At 61.1% G+C, this 24,251-nt stretch overlaps 1 protein-coding gene across 5 annotated transcripts in view; it reads left to right on the top strand.

Annotated features, from left to right (window-relative positions):
- ATP2B3 (ATPase plasma membrane Ca2+ transporting 3) overlaps positions 1 to 23,896 on the top strand; it is a 48,881-nt gene extending 24,985 nt beyond the window's left edge. For 2 of the 5 annotated variants that reach the window (XM_070066752.1, XM_070066753.1), the window contains 13 exons: positions 242 to 484; positions 733 to 974; positions 2,554 to 2,788; positions 4,431 to 4,610; positions 4,744 to 4,831; positions 5,290 to 5,396; positions 6,273 to 6,464; positions 8,251 to 8,464; positions 8,906 to 9,117; positions 9,721 to 9,828; positions 10,933 to 11,115; positions 14,531 to 14,684; positions 21,314 to 23,721. In XM_070066752.1, coding sequence (XP_069922853.1) covers positions 242 to 484; positions 733 to 974; positions 2,554 to 2,788; positions 4,431 to 4,610; positions 4,744 to 4,831; positions 5,290 to 5,396; positions 6,273 to 6,464; positions 8,251 to 8,464; positions 8,906 to 9,117; positions 9,721 to 9,828; positions 10,933 to 11,115; positions 14,531 to 14,684; positions 21,314 to 21,339 — 2,184 coding nt within the window. In that variant the 3' untranslated portion in view covers positions 21,340 to 23,721. Of the gene's footprint in view, positions 1 to 241; positions 485 to 732; positions 975 to 2,553; positions 2,789 to 4,430; positions 4,611 to 4,743; positions 4,832 to 5,289; positions 5,397 to 6,272; positions 6,465 to 8,250; positions 8,465 to 8,905; positions 9,118 to 9,720; positions 9,829 to 10,932; positions 11,116 to 14,530; positions 14,685 to 21,313 lie in introns of all 5 variants that reach the window. The other 3 variants (XM_070066749.1, XM_070066751.1, XM_070066754.1) reach the window with 2 other exon arrangements.
- The last annotated feature ends 355 nt before the right edge of the window (positions 23,897 to 24,251 follow it).

Raw genomic sequence — 24,251 nt, forward strand, 5'->3', positions numbered from 1 at the left:
GGACCGTCCAAGCCCCCTGCCAGCTCCCCGCACGATGAGATTCCTGGGGTTGTCCAGACTCCGTTTGACCGTTACGGTAACAAAATCCCTCAGGAAATCATCCAAGCAGTGCCTTCAGGCGACAAGTGGCACTGGGGAGCAGCCTCCCCCGCCAGTGTTTGCTGACTGCCCCCCTTACTTTGCCCTGATGAGCCAACAAGCCGAGTCACGACCCCTGCCCGCCCCCGTGTGACCTTTACAGAAAATGATGAAGGACAATAACCTGGTGCGCCACCTGGACGCCTGCGAGACCATGGGCAACGCCACGGCCATCTGCTCAGACAAGACGGGCACGCTCACCACCAACCGCATGACGGTGGTCCAGTCTTACGTGGGAGACACGCACTACAGAGAGGTCCCCGCCCCTAGTGCCCTGACACCCAAGATCCTCGACCTCCTGGTCCATGCCATCTCCATCAACAGTGCCTACACCACCAAAATACTAGTGAGAAGGGGCCGCTGGGAGGCTGGGCCGGGCAGGGCTGAGGCGAGGGAGCGGGGGCTGGCCCTTCAGCACGAGGTTGCACGTGGCGTTTCTCCTGTCCCTGGCTGCTGGGCTAGCCCCTGCCAAGCCCGGTGCACGATGGGAAGGCTGCGGCCTGTGCACCACTGCCAGCAGCCTGAGCCAGGGGGAGGCCAGGGGTCTTGAAGGACGGCACTCTCACCCTGAATCATGCCGGCTCTTCCCGCCAGCCTCCAGAGAAGGAAGGCGCTCTGCCGCGCCAGGTGGGCAACAAGACCGAGTGTGCCCTGCTGGGCTTCGTGCTGGACCTCAAGCGGGACTTCCAGCCTGTGCGGGAGCAGATCCCGGAAGACAAGCTGTACAAAGTATACACCTTCAACTCGGTCCGCAAGTCCATGAGCACCGTCATCCGCATGCCCGATGGCGCCTTCCGCCTCTTCAGCAAGGGCGCCTCGGAGATCCTGCTCAAAAAGTGAGTGCGTGGCGTGAGTGAGCCACGGAGCCCACAGAGGGGGGCTCTGGTGACTGGTGCGGTCAAAGCGACCTAAGGGAAAGCTGACCGATGGCATGCCTATCAAGGGTGCACTTCTGTGCCCTCTAGGACATCAACAGTGCCACGTGACCATTAGCTCCGTGATATTTCCATCCCCCCAAAACGAAAGCACGGCTCCAGCCCTGGCAGCCAGTCCTCGGCGCTCTGTGCTCAGCGCCTCTGGGAGCCCCGTGCACAAGCTGTTGCGTGTGCTTGCGTGTGTGCTCACTTGTCGGCTGCATGGCCTGAGCGGAACCGCTGCGTGGCACGGGCACTGTCCGCTTACCTTGCTGAGCAGCCACCAAAGTGTCTCCCCCCGCAGCTGCACTTTTGCTGCCTTTGGGTGTTCTTACTCGCCCGAGAGTGGCCCGAGCTGCACAGATGTCTGAGAAGAGTGAGGGCCTCCTCGGCGAGGCGACCCGATGTCCCGAAGTCGGCTGTGCTCACGGCTGCACAGAGCGCCCGTGCGAGCGCCCCGGCTCCCCTCGCCTGCCCCCGATACCTCCACTGGGCCTACGCCTGGGCATGGCCCTCCACTTTGCCCCATTCCACTTGACTCCACTGGGCTCAGCGCTGGTCTTCCCGGCACCGTGGGAGCAGTCCTCAGCCGGACACCCCAGGTTCAGCCCACCCCTCCTCCCTGAGCAGTCGTCCACCCAGTGCAAAGGCTCCCTCCCCGGTGAAGCTGGCCCCGTGCATTGGGAGTGGGCCCTAGACTTGGGGTCCCAGCCCCTTCCCTGTGCTGCTGCTGCTGTTGGTGGCCGTGAACTTGAGCAAGTGACTTCCTGCCCCATGCTTCAGTCTCCCCTTGTTATCTGGAGGTAGCACGAACGCTTATCTTGTGGGAGTGTTTAATGAATTACAGGAGTGGAGCTGGCACTGTAGCATAGTGAGTTAAACTACCGCCTGCAACGCTGGCATCCCATACGGGTGCCGGGTCGTCTCCCAACTCTCCACTTCCCATGCAGCTCCGTGCTAATGCGCCTGAGAAAGCAGCAGAGGATGGCCCACATGCTTGGGCTCCTGCCACCCACGTGGGAGACCCAGAAGAGGCTCCCGGCTGTAGCCTGGCCCAGCCCTGACCACTGTGGCCATTTAGGGAGTGAACCAGCTGATGGAAGATGTCTCTCTCTCTGTAACTCTAACTTTCAAACCTTAAAAGCAGCAGCAGCAGCAGCAGCAGACTGGCAGGAGTGAATACACGGCCACGGTGGTGGGGCTGCTCTGAGAAACAGCCACAGTCGTGGTGACTCGAACCAGCAGCAGTATCCGGAATCCTGGATGCGGGCCAGACTTCACTCCTCTGGGGGCTTTTAGGGAAACAGCCTCCTGCCTCTGCCAGCTCCCGTGGCCCCCGGCACTCCCTGGCTCGTGGCTGCACCACTCCCATCTCGGCGTCCTCCCACAGCTGTCTGTGTGTCTGTGTCCTCTCTTTTTACAAGGACACCCATCGTTGGCACTCCTGCGGCATGACCAGTGCTGTTTCCTCTTATTCTCTCCCTGCCTCGCCCTCCCCCAGGTGCACGCACATCCTAAACAGCAATGGCGAACTCCGGGTCTTCCGTCCTCGGGACCGAGAAGACATGGTGAAGAAGATCATCGAGCCGATGGCTTGCGATGGCCTCCGCACCATCTGCATCGCCTACCGTGACTTTGCTGCAGGCCACGAACCCGACTGGGACAACGAGAACGAGGTGGTGGGCGACCTCACCTGCATAGCCGTCGTGGGCATCGAGGACCCCGTGAGACCTGAGGTAGCCATCCCCTGTCTGTGTGCTGCCAGAGCTGCAGGTGCAACCAAGCCCAGAGTCAGAGAGGCTGAGGGAGATGGGCGGGGCTGGAGGAGGTAGCATGCTTCATGTCAGACCCTTCTCGGTGCACCTGATCCTGCTTGCTGGGCACTCATGCCCTTGACCCACACACACACCCTCTGGATGTGGCCCAGGTTCCTGCTTCTGCTCAGCAAGAGGTTGTGGCAAACAGACTCTGGCATTTGGGAGCCATCAGCCACAAGGGACGGGGAGAGCCAGCTGACACTGAGGCTGTGCTTCCGGAAGCATCTTTATGGGGGGTGATGCAGCCAGCGCAACAGGAGCCAGAGCACAATGAGTCTAGTCCTGGCCTGCATTTAGGGGGACACTGGAGACCTTGAGCTGAACAGCTTCCGCGTGAACGCTGTTTGTCCTCAAGAGGGAGCGAGTGAGGAGGACAGCAGGGCCCTGGCAGGAGCGGGCAAGGCACAGTGGACAGGTACTAGAGACAAGAGACACCCAGTGCGCCAGACAGCGCTTGCGGCATCCAAGCCCCAGCCATGTGTCCTTTGTTGGACCGGAGAGAAACTGAGGCACAGGGCAGCGGACGGCAAAGCCGTGAGAAGGTGGCTCAGGGCAGGGAGAAGACCCTGACGGGCCCAGGGAGCAGTTCACAGCAACGGGGGCAGGTGGCAAGGCCAGGCGGCAGGCCCGCAGGTGGCCCGAGGCCCCAGCAGGAGGCTGTTTTCCGCGGGAAGAAGCGGGTGCCTCAGCTGGCAGATCCCGGGTCCCACGCTCGTTGTGGCCACTTGGTGGCAGCAGAGGGGCGGCGTCCCCGCGCTTTGGAACGAGGAGCTCGCTGGCCTGAAAGGGAGTTCATGAGCTCGCTGAACAGCATGGCAGGGCCCACAGGAGCAGAGCGCATGGCTGGGACTGGAAGGAAGTGTGGGGTGCGAGCTCAGGCACCGTTGGGTCGCTCTGTCGCGGCCCACACTGGGGCCCTTCTCTCACCCCACGCTCTCCCTGGTCTGAGGGACCTCCAGCAATGCACTCTGGGATGCCCGCGTGCACTCTGTCCCACAGCTGTCTCGCTAGGCTTCCTCCCCGCTCCTGAGCCATGGTCACTCCCCCGCACTGCTCTGGGCTCTTGGCTTCCCACTGTCACTTCCCCCTCTTCAGCACTAGGGCAACTTCTTCCTGTCTCCTGGTTTGGGTATCCAAGCCAACATTTGCAGTGTTCCGCTGCAACTCTAACAAAAAAGAAAATGTCTTGGGTTTTGCTTTGTAAAAAGGACAAGACTCATGATCAAGGAGCCCAGAGCTTAGCCCGAAACTAGCTGACAACACACATACCTGCCAGGAAGCCAGGGAGCCAGCAGTGCCGTGAGGGCAGGAGGCCCCTCCCTCTTTCCTCTGGACCTGACCTGTCCAGCATAAACGCTTCTGAAGGCTTCTCTCAGCCTCGCCCAGGCTGTGTGGGCCCAAGTGTGATCTGCCCCTGGGCCCCGGCACTGAGGGAGCCCCTGCCATACTCCAGGCCCCTCCTAGGTCCACCCCTCCACACACACACACACACACACACACACACACAGAGAGAGAGAGACACACACACACTGCCCCCAGCTGCTTCTCCCATCTCTTCCAGGTCCCTGAAGCGATTCGCAAATGCCAGCGTGCCGGCATCACGGTCCGCATGGTAACTGGGGACAACATCAACACAGCCCGGGCCATCGCAGCCAAGTGCGGCATCATCCAGCCTGGGGAGGACTTCCTGTGCCTGGAGGGGAAGGAGTTCAACCGCAGGATCCGCAATGAGAAGGGCGAGGTAGCTCCCCCCAACCCTGACGCCGCCCTCCCCCATTCTGGCTGCTGCTTCTCAGTCCCTCCCCCCACCCCCAACCCTGCACCCCGCCCGCGTGCCCAGCCAAGCTCTGCAGCACCCGTGTGCTTCTCCCCAGATAGAACAGGAGCGGCTGGACAAGGTGTGGCCCAAGCTGAGGGTGCTCGCCCGGTCATCTCCCACCGACAAGCACACGCTAGTCAAAGGTAACGCCAGCGCCCTCATGTGTCCCAAGTGGGTCTCCAGAGCCTGTCTGGGAAGTTAGAGCACTTGGCTCAACACTCCTTGCTTCTGGAGATTGATTTTGTGTCCTGGGGCCAATCCATCGGTAGCACTCCCTGAACCTCAGTGTCCCCATTGGGAAAGTGGGGACAATAATGGAGCCCACCCTTGCAGGCTGCTGTGCCAGCCAGAGCACATGCCCCCAGACGACTCTTGGCTGAACACTGCTTCTCTGAGCGGCAACATGAGCGGGAAATGCCCAAGCAAGAAGGGCTCAGAGGGCTGCCCCCTCGTCATGACAGATGGCGAGCTAGAGCCCGAAGGGGGGAGACGGACCCAAGTCACCATGAGCCCCAAGGGTTTTCAGGGCCAGCCGGCACCTCCAGGACCGCCCACGGCCAGCGCCCTCAGCAGCGCCACCCTGCCTCGTTCTGTGTTGCAGGGATTATCGACAGCACCAGTGGCGAGCAGCGGCAGGTGGTAGCTGTGACTGGGGATGGCACCAACGATGGACCAGCTCTCAAGAAAGCAGATGTGGGCTTTGCCATGGTGAGCAGCCCCAGCAGATGGCCCCAGGTGTCACAGCCATCAGCTTTGCAGCAGAGCTGGGGCGGATAGCAGAGGACCGAAAGCTGCTGTCGGCCACCTCCTGGCCCCTGGGGCCTGCAAGGGCTCTGCCAGTCAAGAGACACGTGTGTGGTTTGTTTGTGGTGTCTGGAGCCCAACCTCACCACCCAGGCCAAGGACAGCAGGTGGCAGGGGACACAGATGGTCCCTGGCTGCTGTCACCCACTGAGTCTGCTCTGGGTAGACTCCTGGCCTCGAGTATGAGCAGCGCTCCTCGAACAAGCTTGGCCTCTCTGCTGTTTTTCTGTAGCTCATCTGAGGCTAGGCCTTCCCATAAAAGCCCTGGCCCCATGCAGCAGGGTGGCCTCATAGGTGCCGCCACCCTTGTTGCCTGCCTGGCTGGTGCTGGGCCTGGTTGCTGGAGGCAGTAACCTGGCAAGCCCCTCTTGCCGCCCACGCCCAGTGCTTCCCAGCCCCTGTGACCAGCAAGCTGAGCCTCCTGGCTTGGCAGAACAAGTGCAACTGTAAGTGCCCACCATGGGGGCTGGGGCACATGTGCCTCGCCCTGACACAGGGCTCCTGGGCCAGGACTCCCAGGGCTCCACAGAGAGCTAAGAGCTGGCAGCAGGCTGGGCCACGTGCTCAGCACCTTGTGTGCTTATGAACAACGCCGCTGACTGCGACATGTGACAACTTGCTGTGTGTAGTACGGGAAGGCATTGCATAAAGAGGAATGCTGGTGCCAGCCAGGAGGGGGCACTTGTTTGGACAGGAAGGGTAGGGAACCAGCCTGGGAAGCTGCGAAGCGACCTCACAGAGTCCCCCCTGTGTGTGTTTCTGTGTGCACGCCACCCCCAGGGCATCGCAGGGACTGACGTGGCCAAGGAGGCCTCCGACATCATCCTGACGGACGACAACTTCACCAGCATCGTCAAGGCCGTGATGTGGGGCCGCAACGTGTACGACAGCATCTCCAAGTTCCTGCAGTTCCAGCTCACGGTCAACGTGGTGGCCGTGATCGTGGCCTTCACGGGCGCCTGCATCACTCAGGTGGGCACCAGGGCTGCCACACCTACACCAGAGTCTGGGACCCCCGTGTGCGAGCAGCGTGTCTGTCTTTGCAACATGTCGCCTTCCTGAGATTCCATTCCTGTACTAAAAATGTCACCACTTGTGGAGGCAAGATAGGGTGTTTAGACTCAGATTTCGGGAGATTGAGAGAGGGTATTCTTTTAAATTTTCCATCAAATCTGCATAGGTTCAAGAGCTTACACATGCACACACACACACACACACACACACACCCCTCCAGTGAATCCAGATTCTTTTTTAAGATTTATCTATTTGAAAGGCAGAATTACAGCCAGAAAGGAGGAGAGAGAGAGAGAGAGAGAGAGAGAGAGGTCTTCCATCTGCTGGTTCACTCCCCAGATGGCTGCAACAGCTGGGACTGGGCTAGGCTGAGGCCAGGAGCCTAGAACTCCATCCACATCTCCCACGTAGATGCAGAGGCCCAAGCACTTGGGTCATCTGCTGCTGCTTCCCCAGGCACATTAGCAGGGAGCTGGATGGGAAGTGGGACAGCCGGGACTCGAACCAGGACCCATATGGGATGCTGGTGTTGCCAGTTTTACCCGCTATGCCACAAAGCCAGCCCCCTGACTCCAGATTTCTCTGAATAAAAACTGAAGTCCTCACACTGGGCTGTCAGCTCCTAGGACAATTCACCGCTTTAGAGTGCACACGTCGGGGGTTTTTAAAAATCTGCTCCGCGTTGCACAAGCATCACCTCTGTCTAGTTCCAGACCTTTTCCAAGCTAAGGAAACCACATGTGCATTCGCAGCCCCACCCCAGCTCCCAGCCCCGGGCCCCCTCACTGCCTCCTCTCACCGTGGACTGACCCGGCGTGGACAGTTCACAGCAATGGCCGCATCCTGTGGGTAGCACTGGGGCCGCATGCCTTGTCCATTCCCTTGGGTCCAGGTTGCGTGGTAAGTGTCCACCATTTGTCTCCCATTAGACAGATCACATTTGTTGTTGATAGGTGGTTAAAATGACTTGCTGATCAACTTGGTCCTTTCAAAGATTTTTTTTTTTTACTGAGATATAATTTATACAATGAACTTCACCATGGTAGCCAGTTTACAGCACGCAGTCCACTTCTGGAAGTTTCCTATCAATGCACTCTTGCCATATGAGGGGACCTCCAAAAGTTCATGGAAAATGGAATTAAAACAACTTTGTTTTGGGACAAAAAAATGTGAAATACAGGCATTTGATGAGATCTTCAGAAAGTTCATGGAAATGTGTAGGATGCAAAATCTATGTAGGAGTAGCATTATTTTTTGCACCCAAATAAACTTCTTTTAATTCCATTTTCCATGAACTTTTTTGAAGTCCCCTCGTCCACGCGTGGGCTTGTGTGCCTGCCTTCTGTGAGGCTGCTGTTGTATTTCTTTATTTATTTGAGACACAGAGCTGCCATTTGCCGGTTCACTCCCCAAATGCCCACAACAACCAGCACTGGGTCAAGGCGAAGCCAGGAGCTCCATCTGGGTCTCCCATGTGGCAGGGACCCAAGCCCTTAGGCCATCACCCATAGGCTTCCGGGGTGCACATTAGCGGGAAGCTGGATAGAAGTGGCAGAGCTGAGACTCAAACCAGGGAGTCTGATTTGGGACACTGGTATTCAACCAGCGCGCAAGGGAAAGGCTAGGGAAAGGGCCGCCACACTTTTGTGGGAATGAAATTCCTCATGGCGTCATCCGCAAGCTGCGTTTCTCCCCCAGAGCTGCCCGATTCCCACCTCCAGGGCTTCCCTGCTCCTCTCCACAGGACTCTCCTCTCAAAGCCGTACAGATGTTGTGGGTGAACTTGATCATGGACACGTTCGCCTCCCTGGCCCTGGCGACGGAGCCGCCCACTGAGTCCCTGCTGCTGCGGAAGCCGTATGGCCGAGACAAGCCCCTCATCTCGCGCACCATGATGAAGAACATCCTGGGCCACGCCGCCTACCAGCTCACCATCATCTTCACCCTGCTCTTTGTCGGTAGGTTGCCCATGGCGGCGGGCCGACGCGCACACCACGTACCTGTGGATCAGGGACCATAGTTGCTGACAGCAGGCGCCCTGGCCTCCACATCAGTCCCTGGGACATCCGGGGGGACACATCTAGCATGGGGCGGCAGGAAGCTGAATGGGGGAAGGAGAGGCAAGCGGAACGCACGGGCCCAGCTTTGCCTACCCTGCAGCCTATGAGCCCCCCAGCCATCCCCGCCGCTGTCCCCGGGGTGGAGGAGGTCAGATGGCAAGAGCACCCACTTCTGCATTCCTGCCCTCAGACTTGCGGTGCTGTCACCCCTCGGGCCAGCCCCTGGCCTGCTGGGGTCTTGGGACTCTGAGCCCCGGGTGTTGGCCGGCTGCCGGTGCCGCCCGGTGCTGCCGAGTGACACGGCCCCCAGCACCCTCTTGCGTGCCTCCTTGCATGCAGGCGAGCTCTTCTTCGACATCGACAGCGGGCGCAACGCGCCGCTGCACTCGCCGCCCTCGGAGCACTACACCATCATCTTCAATACCTTCGTCATGATGCAGCTCTTCAACGAGATCAACGCACGCAAGATCCACGGCGAGCGCAACGTCTTCGACGGCATCTTCAGCAACCCCATCTTCTGCAGCATCGTGCTGGGCACCTTCGCCATCCAGGTGGGGGGGGCGGAGCAGCCGCTGTGCTCCTGACCGCCACCTGGGCCCCGGCTCTGTTCACAGAGCGTCCTGCGCCCCCACTCTGTCCGTGGTTGCCCTGGGATACCATGCATGCTCTCTCTGTGCCCCAGAGCAGGCATTCTGCAACCTGCAAACATGGCGGGGCACAGTGGCAGAGGGCGGGGACGCCATGGCAAGGCCTTCACTGTGGCTTCCTGGGGAGAGAGCCTGCTTTGAGCCATTTCGGCAGCCTTGGGGGCACAGAGACACTCGCTGAAACTGGCACGTGGCCCTGGGTGATGAGTCTTGGTTTATCTGAGACGCGGGCTCCTGGGAGCCACAAGGGAAGCCAAGGGTCACTGAGGCGAAGCAGGGCAATGCACGTGTGGCATACACGTGGCACGCGAGGATGGAGTTAGAGCAGAAACAGGGGAGGTGGCTGCCGCTGCTGAGCCACAGGCAGAGCCTGGTGTTAGTGGGCACCTGCCCCGGACATGGAAGTAGGGCAGCCCATGGGGGGCTACAGGACAAAAGTGGGCGTGGTGGGGGCGGGGCGGGGAGGAGCTGCTAGCAGACACGCCCACCTGTGCCCCTCTTCTGCAGATTGTCATCGTCCAGTTCGGCGGGAAGCCCTTCAGCTGCTCCCCGCTGTCCACGGAACAGTGGCTGTGGTGCCTGTTTGTTGGCGTCGGGGAGCTGGTCTGGGGACAGGTGAGTGTCGCGTGCTCAGCTCTCTCAGCCCCACCCTGTTCAGGCATGCTCCGCAGATGGTGGGTGACATGCCAGGGCCCACGTGGGAGAGAGAGCACAGGGCGGGTTCGGCCGGGGCAGGGGGCGGCAAAGCAGCAAGGGACAGCACGGGCAGACAGAACCCACTGCTCCCCTTTCCAAGATAGAAGCCAAAAATCGCTCGGGCTGCCATAGAAAACACCGTGGCGTGAGCAGCTTCCACCATAGTGGAACCATGTTTACGATCCTACAAGCCCAAAGTGGCAGCACGTGGGTTCCCAGGGAGGCCCCGCTGCTCTGGCACGAATGCCCTGTGCCAGTGGCCTACCCCGATGGCTCCGTTTAATCTCGCTTATTTCCTGACTGCCAGTAGGGCAGCGCGGGATCTGCCCTCCCCAGCTGTCTGTCTCCTGAGCGCCCCTCCCTCCCAGCCCAGCGTCCAGGGCACAGGCCCATTGTCCCCCAGGACTGTCCCTCTCCAAGGGGGACCAGGAATGAGCTTGCGACGGTGCCTGACTCTCCTGCAGGCGATGTGGGGGGCAACAGGGAAGCTCACAGCGCTGTGCTGTCGGCGGGCTGTTCCCTGGGGCTCGGTCACTTGGGCGTGCACTGCACATGGCTGCCCTGGCGCTCGCCCTGCAGCGATTGAGCCGGCACCCTGAGGCCCAAGGCCCTACTGTAAAACATGCTGCCGGCGCAGACCTAGGGCCACTGGGAGGCCCCCAGTGAGCAACACTGCTCCCAGCTGGGGGTCTCAGGGGCTTACAGATCTCCTCCCAGGAGCCAGTCCTTACTGCCCTTTGGCTTATGAGGCTCAGTGGAAGAAGAGGGTGCCCTAGGCACTGGCAGGTGTCAGCCCTGGGCTCCCGAGACACCACCGCTGGCTCTTGGGAGAGAGCCCTCTGGCCCCGGGGAACACGCCGGCCTGTTTGCCGGGGTGTACTGCTCTGCGCTCCACATGACAGACAACAGCCTCGCACCCGGCACACACAGCCTCAGGGCTCCACAAAGGGACACAGAGACCAGGAAGCGGCCCCAGCTGGGTTTGCAGAGAACGGGACACCTCTATGTCTGCCCCCCACCCAGGTCATCGCCACCATTCCCACCAGCCAGCTCAAGTGCCTGAAGGAGGCAGGGCACGGGCCGGGGAAGGACGAGATGGCTGATGAGGAGCTGGCGGAGGGCGAAGAGGAGATTGACCACGCCGAGCGGGAGCTCCGCAGGGGTCAGATCCTGTGGTTCCGGGGCCTCAACCGGATCCAGACGCAGGTACGCCACTGCTGCCCGGCTCCCCTGCCCTTCAGCCGAGCAGGCCAGCCAGGAGCGGACAGCAGGCTGCGCCGCAGGCTCGTGGGCCGCTCGCTGCTCTCCCCGCGCCATCCCCAGGCGGCCCCGCCGGTGGCTGTGGCCTGGGCTCCCGTCTCCCTGACACCTCCCTCGGCGCAGGTGCCAGGGCAGGGTGTGTGCCAGCGCCTCGTGGCTGTCTTCCAGCGCCATCCCCTCACTTGGAGGGAACTTGCATGTGCTGGGCAAGTCAGCTCGTTGGGGAGAGACGCCCGTTCCAAGGAGCCCTTGGCGGCCTTCCTGGAAAGACTTCATTTGTGGGAAGTGGACTTTGTATTCAAGGCCCAGGCCCTCAGCTGGCCAGCTGGCCGCCGCGGCAGCCGGAAGTGGGCACTCCCAAAGGCTTCGCAAGGGCATGTGTGTCAAAGCCAGCCCCGCCGTCTCTTGCCCCTCTCTTCTCCTTGTCACTTCCCTTCTGCCCCATTGTGACCCCGCTGCTGCCTGACCTCTGCCGCCTCCTCCATTGTCGCTGCTCCCAGCCACCCTCCCGACGTGCTGTCGCACCCGCTCTCCCCGGCGGCTTGCTGTCCCCTCTGTGTCTTCACTCGCCTGACACTTACAGCTCTTGCTCGGCCTTAGCAGTGAGGGCGAGGCGCCCCTGCTGGGGGCCCTGCCTGAGCCCCAGCCCCACCACCCCATGGGACCCCCAGTCTAACTGCCCCGCAGTCACCTCTGGGTGACGCTTGGCTTGGCCCCTTCAACACCACCGCTTGCCCTGAGGCCCGTGGAGTCTCTCTCCATTGTGCCCAGGAAGCAGTGCAGGCTCTTGACCATGGCCTTGAAGCTCCCATCTCTAGGCGCTGCCCCAACCTCCCCACTCCACCATCTCTTGCGCTTTCTGCCTGCCCCGGGGTGGGTGCCCTCCTCCCACTCCAGCCTTTTGAAGCCTTCTCAGACTCCACTCCCTCCCGCCATCATGGGCTGCGTGTGCTCCCAGGGGCAACTTTCCCGAGGTTCGGTCCCCAGGCCCACCCCCGGAGACCAGGCTGCTGCGGACAGGCTCTGGGGAAGAGGAGAGGGGCGTGGCCTTCACAGCCAGGTGGCTGGAGGCTCCTCCCCTGAGTGCGGGTGCCCTGCAGTCTCTTCTGGGCCAAAATTAAGAGCAGGGCATCTGTAGGGCAGCAGCACTGGCATCTCCTCTAACGCACTCCCGGGTGCTCAGCCGTGCCTTCCGAGGACTCTGCCTCGGAGCCCTCCAGCCTCGCATACGGGCCCCTGGTGGCCTCCTCCGTGTGCTGTGCCCGGTTCTGCTGCAGAGCCCGTGCTGGGGACACAGCAGGACCTCGCTGCCCCAGCCCGAGGTGTTCTGTGTGTCTTGAGTCTTCCGTGTGCCTGTACAATGCAAGGACAAGTGGGTGGGCAGCTGGGGGTGTGGGGCTCCCAGTGCGCCTGACCGCCGGTGCCCATGTGCTCTACAAAGAAATGGGGCCCCTAGAGCAGGACGGCCCATGGTCATGCCCGTGTCCCCGCTGGCTGGCCCCTAGGAAACCACTCTGGATCCTGCCCGGCCCCTTGATCCGTGGCTGTCCAGTCTGACTTTGTCCCGTTGAGTCCACGGCGCTTCTCAGAGTGCTGAACCACTCGGTTGTCTCAGCTCAACTTTGTAAGAGCCTCAGCTCTCTCTGATTCCAAATCCCTGCTTGAGAAACCCAAATACAGCCTGGGTGCAGCCTCTCCGGTTGTCTGTAGGCCCCTAGCCAAGGCAAACAGTTTCTGGGCAGCTGTCCCAGCTTGGCAGATTTGGCGAAGCACAGAGCGGCTCCCCAGATGTCACAGGCTAAGGGAAGGCATTTCCTAACCTGCTACCTGCTTGCGCCCTCGTCCCATACTAACACGGCAGCGCGCACGCGGGAAGGGCCGGCACTCCGGGGTCAGAGTCCTCGGACCCAGAGCGGGAAGCTTCGTGAGCGCTGCCACTACGCTGCCCAGGAGAGGAGAGGGTGATGACGGCATGGGTTCACTGCTAACAGTTGTCCCATGGGGGCGCCAGATGGAGCCAGGCAGGAAAGACCTATGTCCCATCCCTTGTCGCTTTGGCCACACTGAGTCCTCTCTTGGCAGATACCTGTCTCATAGCCCAGAAACATCTACCTTAGGAGACCCCTCCCCCGCCCACAGACACACACACACACACACACACACAGAGACACAGACATGCCATCCGTCAGCACTCTGCCACTTCTGCCCGACACAAAGCCACCATGTCTGCTCAGCACCGAGGGCCTCAAGTCCTGGCCGTGACGTTCCCCTTGTCAGCAAGCCGGACACGCTGAGCAGCCTCTTCCATGGTACATCCGAGTTCGGCTTCTTCTCAGAAGCCCTGGACCCACTCAGACCCCAGCTGAACCTGCTCGCTGCCCGGCTCAGCTGGGAGCAGGTGGGCAGTATGCTCTGGGCTCCGGAAATGCATGCTGGCTTCGCTGCTCACGGTTGCTGGGACTTCTTTCCAGAAGCCACAGGTTACCCCCGACTGAGGCCATTCCAAAGAGGAGGCCGCCTGGAGTCCAGGGACATTGCTGTCCTGGTGGCGGACCCTTACTGGGGCCATGCAGCTGCCATTCCTCAGGACCCCGCTGCTTGCACCTGCCGCACCCCCAGGGCCCGCGTGATGGACGACAGTCCGCACATCAGTCAGAGGCTCTCCCCTGGGCCTCAGTGCCGCTTCCCTGTCGACTTCCAGGGTGGGGACCAAGCAAAAGTCCCCACAGCATCCGCAGCCTGCCGTAAGTCTCGGCAGGCAAAGCAGGCGCTTCGGAACGACCCCTCCCCCTCTTTCTGAAGCCCTTCTTCTGCCAGGGTTCCCTCGGGCACCTGGAATGAGCCACGGCAGCCAGTGGCTGCCCTCACAGTGAGAAGCCATAGATCCTCCACACTTGCGAGTAACAGAAAGGACAGCCGTGACCCCGCCCCCCATCCCAGACCCCGGCAGACCCCAGGGAGCCTCCTTTCTGATGGGAATGTGTCATATCCCTCAGGTGTGTTGGGGCGGAAAGAAAGGTTGGGAGCTACCGAAGTAGGATAACAAAGTGTTGCAAGATGCAGGTACTGAGCGACAAGTGGCAATATCGTGAATGCAAATGACTCTTTGTGCCATGTGCGCAGTGTGCCCGCTGGGTAACCCGGCCCCGCCCAATGGCGCCACCACTAACCATCTGCTCGTGGCCACAGCCCTGGCCAAAGCACCCTCGGCTCGCAGGGAGTGGGGCTGACCCCGATGGGGCTTTGCTGTCACGAAATGTGCCCAGTGTGGCCCCCCAGCCCTCGCGCAGCCCCGCCCCGCCGCCCGCCGGTGCGCGGACAACAGTGCAAGCCAACCTTTATCTCATTTTCTCTCCCACAGATGGAGGTAGTGAGTACCTTCAAGAGAAGCGGTTCATTTCAGGGTGCTGTGCGCCGGCGGTCTTCGGTCCTCAGCCAGCTCCATGACGTAACCAATCTTTGTACCCCCACTCACGTAATTCTCTCTGCTGCCAACCCCACCAGTGCTGCCGGGAGTGAGTCTTGAGTTCCCTTTTCTCGCATAAATGGCCTCTGTGGGGCAGACCAAGCCTTCCCAGCCCACCTTCTCTTTCTTCTAGTCTTGTCCTGGCGCTCAGCGTGCCTTTTGCGCTCTCTCTTGCCCGCCCCGGCCAGTCCTTGGCACCCAGACGGTGCGTCTCTTGGGAAATGCATTCAACCCGGGCCACGCACCTCCCGATCTTTGCTTGCTTTGGTTTTTTGGTTTGTGTTCAGCGCTCCTTCTTCCATTGGTTGGCCGGTGGCTCTTCACGAACGGGGGCCGCTTCGGCGGCGGCAGGCGGCTTCCGTGCTGAGAGGCAGGGCGGCCGCAGGCCCACAGCCGGGCCTTCCGGGGGCTGCAGCGGGACACAGGTGCCTTTCCGGAGTCTTCTGCAGCCGACCCCCTTGAGGGTAGTTTCCAAGGGATGGTGCTGTCACCTGTCCCCAGGCAGCTTCGGCGGCGGCGACCTCGCGCCTGCGGGCTCCCTAAGTGCTGCCTGCTCCGAGGCCTGAAGCACCAGAACTTAGCAGCGTCCAGAGACCCGGTGCGCGGCTCCCGCCTCGAGCCTGCTCTCTGCTGCGTGTCCATTTGTCCCCGGAGCTCCTTCGCTCTTCCCGAACAGGCCTCACCACTGAAAGGGCTTACCCGATCTGGGGCCTGCGCTCTCTCCTCCTCCTGCGGAGAAGCCGGGAGAAAGCCGTTCCCTCCCACGCATCCCACCGAACAGGTCTCGCCACGCCACGGGGATCACATGTGAGAGAGACCCCAAAGAGAAAGAAAGAGCGCTAGATCGCCGGCCCCGCCCCCCTCCCGGCTCCCCCAGCAGGAAAGAATCAGGGCAGACAGTAACCCTCGGCTGCTCCGTCTCTCCTCTGCTTCCAGTGAGGCCCGCGGCTCCTCTCCGTGAGCACTTAACCACGCCTTTCTCCGTCACAGACTCTTGGAGTTCCTTTTGCTTCATCTCTTTCCTTTTTTTGCTTTTCTTTCTTTTCCTTTCTTTTATTATTATTTTTTTTAGGAACTGGTGAAAGGTCCCCAGTGGGGGCACCCCTCCTCTTGCTTAAGCTCTCATTGGGGCCATTCTGTCCTTTTAAGAGGGGATGAGGAGCGGGCGACCTCACCCCCCAGGGAAGAGCGCACAGACACACGCCTCCTCCAAACCTCAGGCCACACTCACATCCGGCGCGCTCACACGCCCCCTGGGCCGCAAGCACTGGCCGGCACTCCCGGGGCACCCAGACAGGGGTTTCCTTGCCATCTCTGTCCGTGCTTCCTGTCTGTCTGCCCATCTGCACGTCTGTTGAGTGGAGGGGCCTTGGCTCACACGGTCGCACTCGGTCTGTCCTTCCAGCCAACTCCACAGCTCTGGCCATGTCCTGTCCTGGGCCGCGCCCTGTTCCCCTCCCGGGCCAGCCAGGCCTGTGTGACCCTCTTTGCCCTCCCTCCCTTGGGACTCCTCCCCCTCCGCCCCTGGGGGTGGCCTCTCTCTCCTCTCTTCCTCGGCCCCTTCTTGCCACGGCCATCTGTCCCCTCCTTCCCTTCTCCGGAGCCCAGCAGTGGCCGGTAAGTACAGTGGGAGAGACGCCACCCCTGCTGCTGTGGGCTCCATGGGGTGCAGGTGCAGCTGGCCGGGGAGCAGCAGTGCCTCCACCCCTCACGCTGCTGGGCCAGGGGCGGGCGGCAGGGCTCCCCATGTCCCACGTGGCCAGCAGAGTAGCAATCCCACTCCAGACCAAGGGGTAGTACCCGCTTCCAGAAGCCTCCAGCCCAAACCACTTCCTGCCATCCTTACCAAGAACTCCCCAAGGCCAGCACCTTCCTCTTAGAAGTCGGGGCGAGGGCATGGACGGCCTCTCCTTGGGACTTGCTCTGAAGGCAAGCAGGGCAAAGGCCACCCGAGAGCGCCCCTCGAGCAGAGGCAGCGCCGTGCCAGGTGCCCCCATCAGGCTCCAGGTGTCGGTAGCCCAGGAGGTTCTGGGCTCTCTGTTGTGCTCAGCGCTGTCCAGGAGCCGGGGGACCTTTCAGGGTGTTGGGGAGGACACGCGGCACCCGCTCTAGTCCTGTGCTTCCAAGTCCCCCGAGCTGCATGTGCCCACGCACTTCTGCTGCTTGCGGGCCCAGGAGGCCTGACACTGCCCGCACCCTGCACCCTGCACCCTGCACTGTCGGGCCGCGCCAAGTTCCTGCTGTCTCCTCCCTGCTCACAGCCGTTTCTGCTCCGCCTCTCCCCCATCATAGCCATTTCACCCATGATCCTCCTGGCCCCTCACAGCTGCTACCTGCTTTCCCACCTGTGGGCTCCAGCGGCTGAGTCCCTTCCAAGGGGACACACAGACACATCGCAGCCTTCCCCAAGCCGCTCCAGCTTCTCCCTGTCACACCTGTGCTGTGGCCCCGTGAGACGGGCCACAGGCGCCCCCTGGGGGCCTTCCGCTCTGATTAACCGTGCCAGCAAGCGATCAGAGGCATTGCTTTATTGCATCCACTGGGAGGGACCAGGCCTGGTCAGGGGAGCCCCACAGTCAGAGAGGAGCACGGGCCGCAGGCAAAGCCCCGGCATGGAAGGAGCTTGGCAAAGTGGAAATGGTGTTCATTTCTGCAGTCTGCTGCAGCCATTGAGTTGAGGCCCAATCTCCCTGCTGGGGTTTCTGGGAGCGATATGGCAGTTCCCCTGCCCCGAGACAAGCACCTGGGAAGCAGCCTAGGGCAAGGCACAGGCCCGGTGACCCCAGCCTCTCTGCCAGTGCACCCAGGCACACGCACACAAGCCCACGTGTCTAGTGTCTGGCTTTGGGTTCGATGTAGCTTGTGGTGTCATTTCTCCCGGTCCAAGCACGTGACATCCCAGGGTGGGGGAGCCTTCTGCTCACTGTCCCCACCCCTCCCTGACTTGGCTTCTCCTTGATGTGTCGCATCGTAGTCACAGGTTCTTGAGGACACCTTTCTGGGTGGTTTTCAAGTCGTGGGAGCTGAGAGCTCCCAAGGAATGTTCTAGACTAGTAGTTGGTGGCAAGGCAGGGAGGAAGCCCGAGCAGGTGAGACTGAGCTGAGAGGCAGGGGGTGGGGGTGGAAGCGGCACCTGGCGCCGGAGCCTGGCCTCTGACTGCTGTCTCCATTTCCTGTCCCCATTCTTTCTCCGCTGCCCTTTGCTTGCCTCCTGCTTCAGCCTCCCTCCTCCAGCCCCACCCCACTCCACCTGCACCACAGGCCCCAGCACTTGGAGGCCTAGGCAAGGCACAGGGCAGCCATTCCAGCAGCGTCTGTCCCCACCTCTGTGCAAGGACACAGAGGAGAGAGTAATGGGCGTGTGGCGAACATTTCGGGGGCGAAGTGCTGTGAGCGAAGGGAGCCGGGCAGGTGCAGGGATACTGGTGAGACAGGGATACTGGCGCGCTGAGAAGATGGGTGGGCTGGGGGGTGGGGTCAAAGGTGGCAGCAGCGAGGGAAGGGGTGAAGAGGTTGGCGTGGGGTTCAGGGCCTGTTGGGCCTGAGCCCCAGGTGAGATGTCCAACCACGTTCGAGGATGAGGCGCACAAGGCCCTGGGCAGGTGGGAGCCCCACCCCAGCGGGAGGCACTTCTGGGGGCAGCAGTGGTCGGGGACGGTGGGAGGCATCCAAGCAAATGAAGTCACAGAGACGGAGCAGAGAAGCAGGGCGGCGGCTCCCGCAGAGGCCCCACCCTCTCGGTCCTCGAGACATCCTAGCCAGAGCTGTGAGCGCACCTCCCCTCCCTGGACGCCGCTTCCGTGTCTTCAATAGCTCTGCTGGCCCTCCACAGGCAGGCAGCTAGCTGGCACAGGGAGCGGGGGCGCTGGCTACGCATACCCACGCGGATGGGGTGCCAGTGGCGCTGTTGGCGTCCAGGCGGCCTGATGGGCTGGGCATGGCCACGCCGGGCTTGAGGGTGCTGAGGTCCCCTTCGGGAGACGCAGAGGCTGATCCAGAGGGGAGAAGCTGGGGGCTCTGGGGGAAGCCACAGCCCTCCACTCGGCCTCGGTGGCACCCGGCTGGCTTCCCTGGGCGGGAAGACATGGAAAGCCAGGGCCGTGGACGTATCCGTGAGCGCCCTTGGCTCCAGCTCAGCCTCCAGCCGGGCCTGCCCGAGAAGCCTTTGCTGCTGTTCCCTGAATTCCTTGCCCAGGAAGGAAGTGTGCCCTGCAGCACAAGGTACGTGCAGAGGCCCTGGCCCATGGCCTAGGCCAAGAGCCGAGTGCAGGGAACACAGAGCCTGAGCAAGCTGACTCACCAGCAGTGGGGGCGCTCACGGCGCGGGGATGCCAGCCGGGCTCGGGGCCCTGAGCTGCAGCAGCTGGAGCACGGTGGCCGTGCCACCCGCAGGCAGTCCGCTCGTTCACTGGTGCATTCCCCAGGTGTTGGCGGAAGGACTGTTCTGTACCAGGCAGGCTGCACCCGGGCCGAGCACCGGCAGGAGCCCGCGGGGGCCAGCCCAGTGCTGGGGGAGAAGGGCTGGCCCCGTGGCCTTGCCTGCCCTTCACAGGGAATAGCTTTGAAGTTCAGCCAGGTGCAGGGGCCTGGCCTGGCCATTTGGCCCAGATCCAAATGAGGTGACCCAGTCAGCAAGGAGCAGGGTGTGGCCAAGCGAGGCCTAAAGACTGAGGCAACAGAGGCCTTGGCTGACGAAAAGGGAAGCTGGTTGCCTCCCATTAGAAAGGCCAAGTTCACTGTCAGTTTCTGCATCAGAAGGCAGTCTGGGGACAGAGGCCCAAGGGAGACTTTCTGAGCGCTGCACTTGGTCTCGACCCCAAAGGCACCATAAGTAGCACAGAGAATGGTGCGCAAGGCTGTGTGTCCATGAAACTTTATTGAGAGACAGAGGGCCAAAGTTAGTTCTCAGGCCACGGCATGCTGACGGCTTCTAGAAGCAGTATGGAACGCCGGCACCGCGGCTCACTAGGCTAATCCTCCGCCTTGTGGCGCCGGCACACCGGGTTCTAGTCCCGGTCGGGGCGCCGGATTCTGTCCTGGTTGCCCCTCTTCCAGGCCAGCTCTCTGCTGTGGCCAGGGAGTGCAGTGGAGGATGGCCCAAGTGCTTGGGCCCTGCACCCCATGGGAGACCAGGATTAGTACCTGCCTCCTGCCATTGGATCAGCGCGGTGCGCCGGCTGCGGCGGCCATTGGAGGGTGAACCAAGGGCAAAGGAAGACCTTTCTCTCTGTCTCTCTCTCTCACTGTCCACTCTGCCTGTCAAAAAAAAAAAAAAAGAAGAAGAAGAAGCAGTATGGAGCCCAGGCTGGGGGACTGGCAGGGGAGTGGGTGGGGAGCAAAGAGAGGCAGTACTCGGTGTTTTTGTTTTTGTTTTTTTGTTTTTTGCCAGGCAGAGTTAGACAGTGAGAGAGCTATAGACAGTGAGAGAGAGACAGAGAGAAAGGTCTTCCTTCCGTTGGTTCATTCCCTAGTGGCCGCTACGGCTGGCACTGTGCCGATCCGAAGCCAGGAGCCAGGTACTTCCCCCTGGTCTCCCATGGGGTGCAGGGCCCAAGCACTTGGGCCATCCTCCACTGCACTCCTGGGCCAGAGCAGAGAGCTGGCTTGGAAGAGGAGCAGCCGGGACTAGTACCCGGCGCCCCAACTGGGACTAGAACCCAGGGTGCTGGCGCTACAGGCGGAGGATTAGCTTAGTGAGCCACGGCACCGGCCTATACTCGGTGGTTTGTAACCGCGATGAAACTCGGGTGCCTGTCTAAGTGGAGGTGCGGCAGCCATTGGAAGGAGGGGTCATTGCTGCTGTGTCGGACAAGTCCGGGGCTTGGCGGGGAGCTCTTCCTTGTGGGCAGTTTGCTAGCCTGAGGTCTAGAAATGTGATGGAGACGGCCAATGTAAAAAACCCTGGGCCCAGCGAGAATATGGCAAACCCCATGGACGTGCGCTTGCAGGAGAGGGCTGGCTGAAGGAGGCCGAGGACTCAGGTGGGGCACGGGAGCAGAAAGAAGACCACAGGGCACCGGCATGGGACAGTCTCAGCAGATGCCAGCTGTGGCGGTTTTCAGGAGCATTTTCAGTGTCGGCCTCCAGGGGGCACTGTGCCACCGGTCAGTGCCCTGGCCAAGGCAGAAAGGTCCGGACAGAGAGGAGAGGAAGAAGCCAGGCAGGAGATGGGAGCAGAGCAGGAAGACCAGCAACGCGTCTCTCTTTCCCAAAGGTTCTTCACTGTGGCTGTCCAGCAAGGAAAAGTAGCAGGCCCACTCCCCAGTGCTCTCCCTTTTCCAAACTGTCTTTCTTTTAGACCAGAATGGGAGGCGGGCTGAGTCGTGACCCCAGGGAGCACATAAGGCGGCCCTGCCCCCAGAGCGAGGAGCAGGGAGGCAGCCGCCCAGAGTCTAGGGCGGCACCTCTTGGGTTCCAGATTTCCTGCCTGGGGGCGGGGGTGTCAGCAGACAAGTCCAAGGCCAGGCAGAGCCACCCTGTGCCCCACGACCCGGCAGTGGAGTATTTATCACGTGAGGACCCGGGCCATTGACGTGGGCAGACCCGCCAGCAGCAGCCAGCCACTGATCACGTCTCCTCTCCTCTTGTCCCCCCTTCCCCCTCCACTGCCCTCCTCTCCTCTCCTGTCCCCCCTCCTGCTCCCACCTCGGGCCCCTGTCCCTCCACCTCCTACTGCAGATCCGGGTGGTGAAAGCATTCCGTAGCTCGCTCTATGAAGGCCTGGAGAAACCGGAATCCAAGAGCTCCATCCATAATTTCATGGCAACGCCCGAGTTTCTGATCAACGACTACACCCACAACATCCCACTCATCGATGACACGGATGTGGATGAGAACGAGGAGCGCCTGCGGGCCCCGCCGCCCCTGTCCCCGAACCAGAACAACAACGCCATCGACAGCGGCATCTACCTGACCACGCATGTCACCAAGTCAGCTACCTCTTCAGCATTCTCTTCCAGCCCCGGGAGCCCGCTCCACAGCGTGGAGACGTCCCTCTAACCGGAACTGTCGTCGGCACACGCACACGCACACACTTGGACTCACGGAGTCACGCGCGCACACGCACGCACGCGCACACACACATGGGAGCCCGCACACCTGCGGAGAGGTGGCTGAGCCACGTCCATTCGAGAAGGGTGCAGCCTGCCACAGGCCTCTGCTTGGGACCGAGGAAGAGGAGGGGGAGGCTCTTCATCCAAGGCAGAATGAGGAAAAGAAAGGCAGGGAGTGGAATAGGTGCGTCCGCCACCTTTCTTTCTACCGATGCTTCTTTTTTAACGAAAACTACAATTCTACCATGTGTTCGCCACATGGGCTGTGCAGGCAGCGGGAGGGCTGCTGCGGGTTTTCGGGGAAGCAATGCGATCAAACATTTTCCTCCCCGCGAAAGGCAGGTGCTCCGGGCTAGAGAGCGCCCTCTACCCCGCCCTGGGGGAGCTGCAGTCGGCAAGGGTGCGCGTGTGTGCATCTGTGTGTGTGTGTATGACATGATGCATATTTACAGAATAAGGAACTATTTAGTGGCATGATCTTTCCATTCCTCTTCGCAGGCGTTTTCACTTTGAAATGTCATTACTGAATGTAGGGCGCTTGTTCAGGGAAGCAGTCTGTGTGTCCCGATTCCTTGTGCCCCTCAGAAGCCCTCATCCATTGCCAGTCCCAAGGAGACCCCTGCCTGTAGAGGACACAACCCTTTTGATGGAATTTTTTTAATTTAAAAGGAAAATACCAAAGCACTGGTGAGAATGGTCCCCTTCAGGAGGTGGCAGGGTGCATTTTCGTCTCAGCTTCCTTCGCTTTTCCACTGCAAGCCCTCCCCCCTGCCTGGTGCCTCTCTTTGTCCGCAAGAGCATGAAGCGCTGTGTGCAAGGTGCGGATGCGGTGGGCAGACCTGGCAGAGCGCGGAGCCAGGCGGCCCCAGTGCCAGGCGCGAAGGGCAACGCGGTGGCCACGGGTGCCGCAGAAAGCGGCCGAGGGGCAGGGCCCGTGCATCCTCCATCAGCCCCGGCGCCTCCGACTGCACTCCCACCCTGTGCTGCGCCACCTCAGTGTCGTCCGTGGCACAGGCAAAGGACGAGGCACGGATCTGTGTCCGCCGCCACTTTCCGACGCCATCGGGGAATCCAGTGCGGAAGCTCAGTGCCCTGGAGCACTCTGTCGCGGGCACACTTAGGACTCCTGCTCCTGGCACCGTGGGCACCCAGCGCAACAAGCCAGTTCACCCTGCATGAACGATGCCCTGGGAGGGAAATGAAGAGAAGGCCAGCCTTCCTCGCGCCCCGGAGTTCCAAGGATGGACGCCCATAGTGACGCCGGTGAGACGGGCAGTGCAGCTTCCATCTATCCCCGGGGCCTAGGGCTCAGCTGCCAGGAGGCGCTAGCCGGGGGACATAGGATGGGAATGGGGCAGGGCAGATGGGCGCCCTTAGCAGCTGAGCCCACCCCAGCCGCACCTGAGCCAGTGGCATCCACACGAGCGCCCACCGCTATCACGGACGCCTTGTCCCCCCTCCCCGCCCCCCCTGAGCAGGCCCAGCCAGATCTCCGGCCAAGGAATTTCGGTGAGAAACGAAAATCCCACTTTCCAGATGCCAGCTACAGATCACTTAAAAGCCATCCCTTTTTTTCTAAAGGGCACATTGAGAATGTTACCCATTTGTAAATCGTTCCCAGACGTCCTTGTGTCAACAACAGCAAAAAGGGCAACTCAATGTGTCGAGGGTCTCTGGCCGCATGGGAAGGGAATGTGACGAGCTGTGCGCGCTCCACTACCGGCTGCTTTTCCACGCTCTGCCGCACACGTACCGACAGAGCCCACGGCCGATGCATCCCGCACAGCAAACCCGCACTGCTGCTGTACAAACTTGCCTACTGTACGTGTCGATTGTTTTGTCCCTAGGTTGCCTTTGTGCTGGGGTGTGGGGTTCAGCAAAGGGGCGCTGTGGACTCGGATCTTTTGCTCTGGTTTTGGTACTGTCTTCAGGCCGAGGGACCTGCCTCGCGGGGAAGCCCCTCTCTCTACCGCGTTCTATTACACGGAATGGCTTGGCCAACTGTGTTCAGTTAATAAATATGTTTTACATTTTTATCTGCCTGTTAGAAAGATGAACAAAAACGATCTTCATGACGAAGACCGCCGATGCATAATAATTTTAAGTCTGTAGTTGAATTTCCTAAGCTAAAGAATAGACCCAAATTTCTGTGTATAAAAAAAAAAAAGAAAAGAAAAGAAAAGAAAGGCTCCTGCACTCCTGGCCTGGATCACGTGTGTGATTTATTCCTGGCTGAATTCTCGTCGGAACCAAACAGAGGTGTCTTTGGGTCATCTCCGCCAGGGGCCCGCAGCGGCCCTGCCAGGGGAAGGGCTGTGAGGACCAGCCACGCGCATGCTCACGTGAGCCAGGGAGGGGGTCCTGCCCTTCCTCAGCCCAACAGCGCAGAGGCATTCGGCAGTCACGCCCATGGGCGCTGTCTGTCTCCAGAACGCGGTTTCTCCTCCCAAGTGAAAGTCTGCCTGCCCACAGCACCAGCTCGCAGCCCCTGGCCCCAGCTTGCTGCTGTGTGTCTCTGTGAGCGCCACTCCTCTAGGAACCCCTGGGAGTGGACTCCCATGTGA

This window comes from Oryctolagus cuniculus, chromosome X (assembly GCF_964237555.1).
Source record: "Oryctolagus cuniculus chromosome X, mOryCun1.1, whole genome shotgun sequence".
In the NCBI taxonomy this organism is placed as follows: Eukaryota; Metazoa; Chordata; class Mammalia; order Lagomorpha; family Leporidae; genus Oryctolagus; species Oryctolagus cuniculus.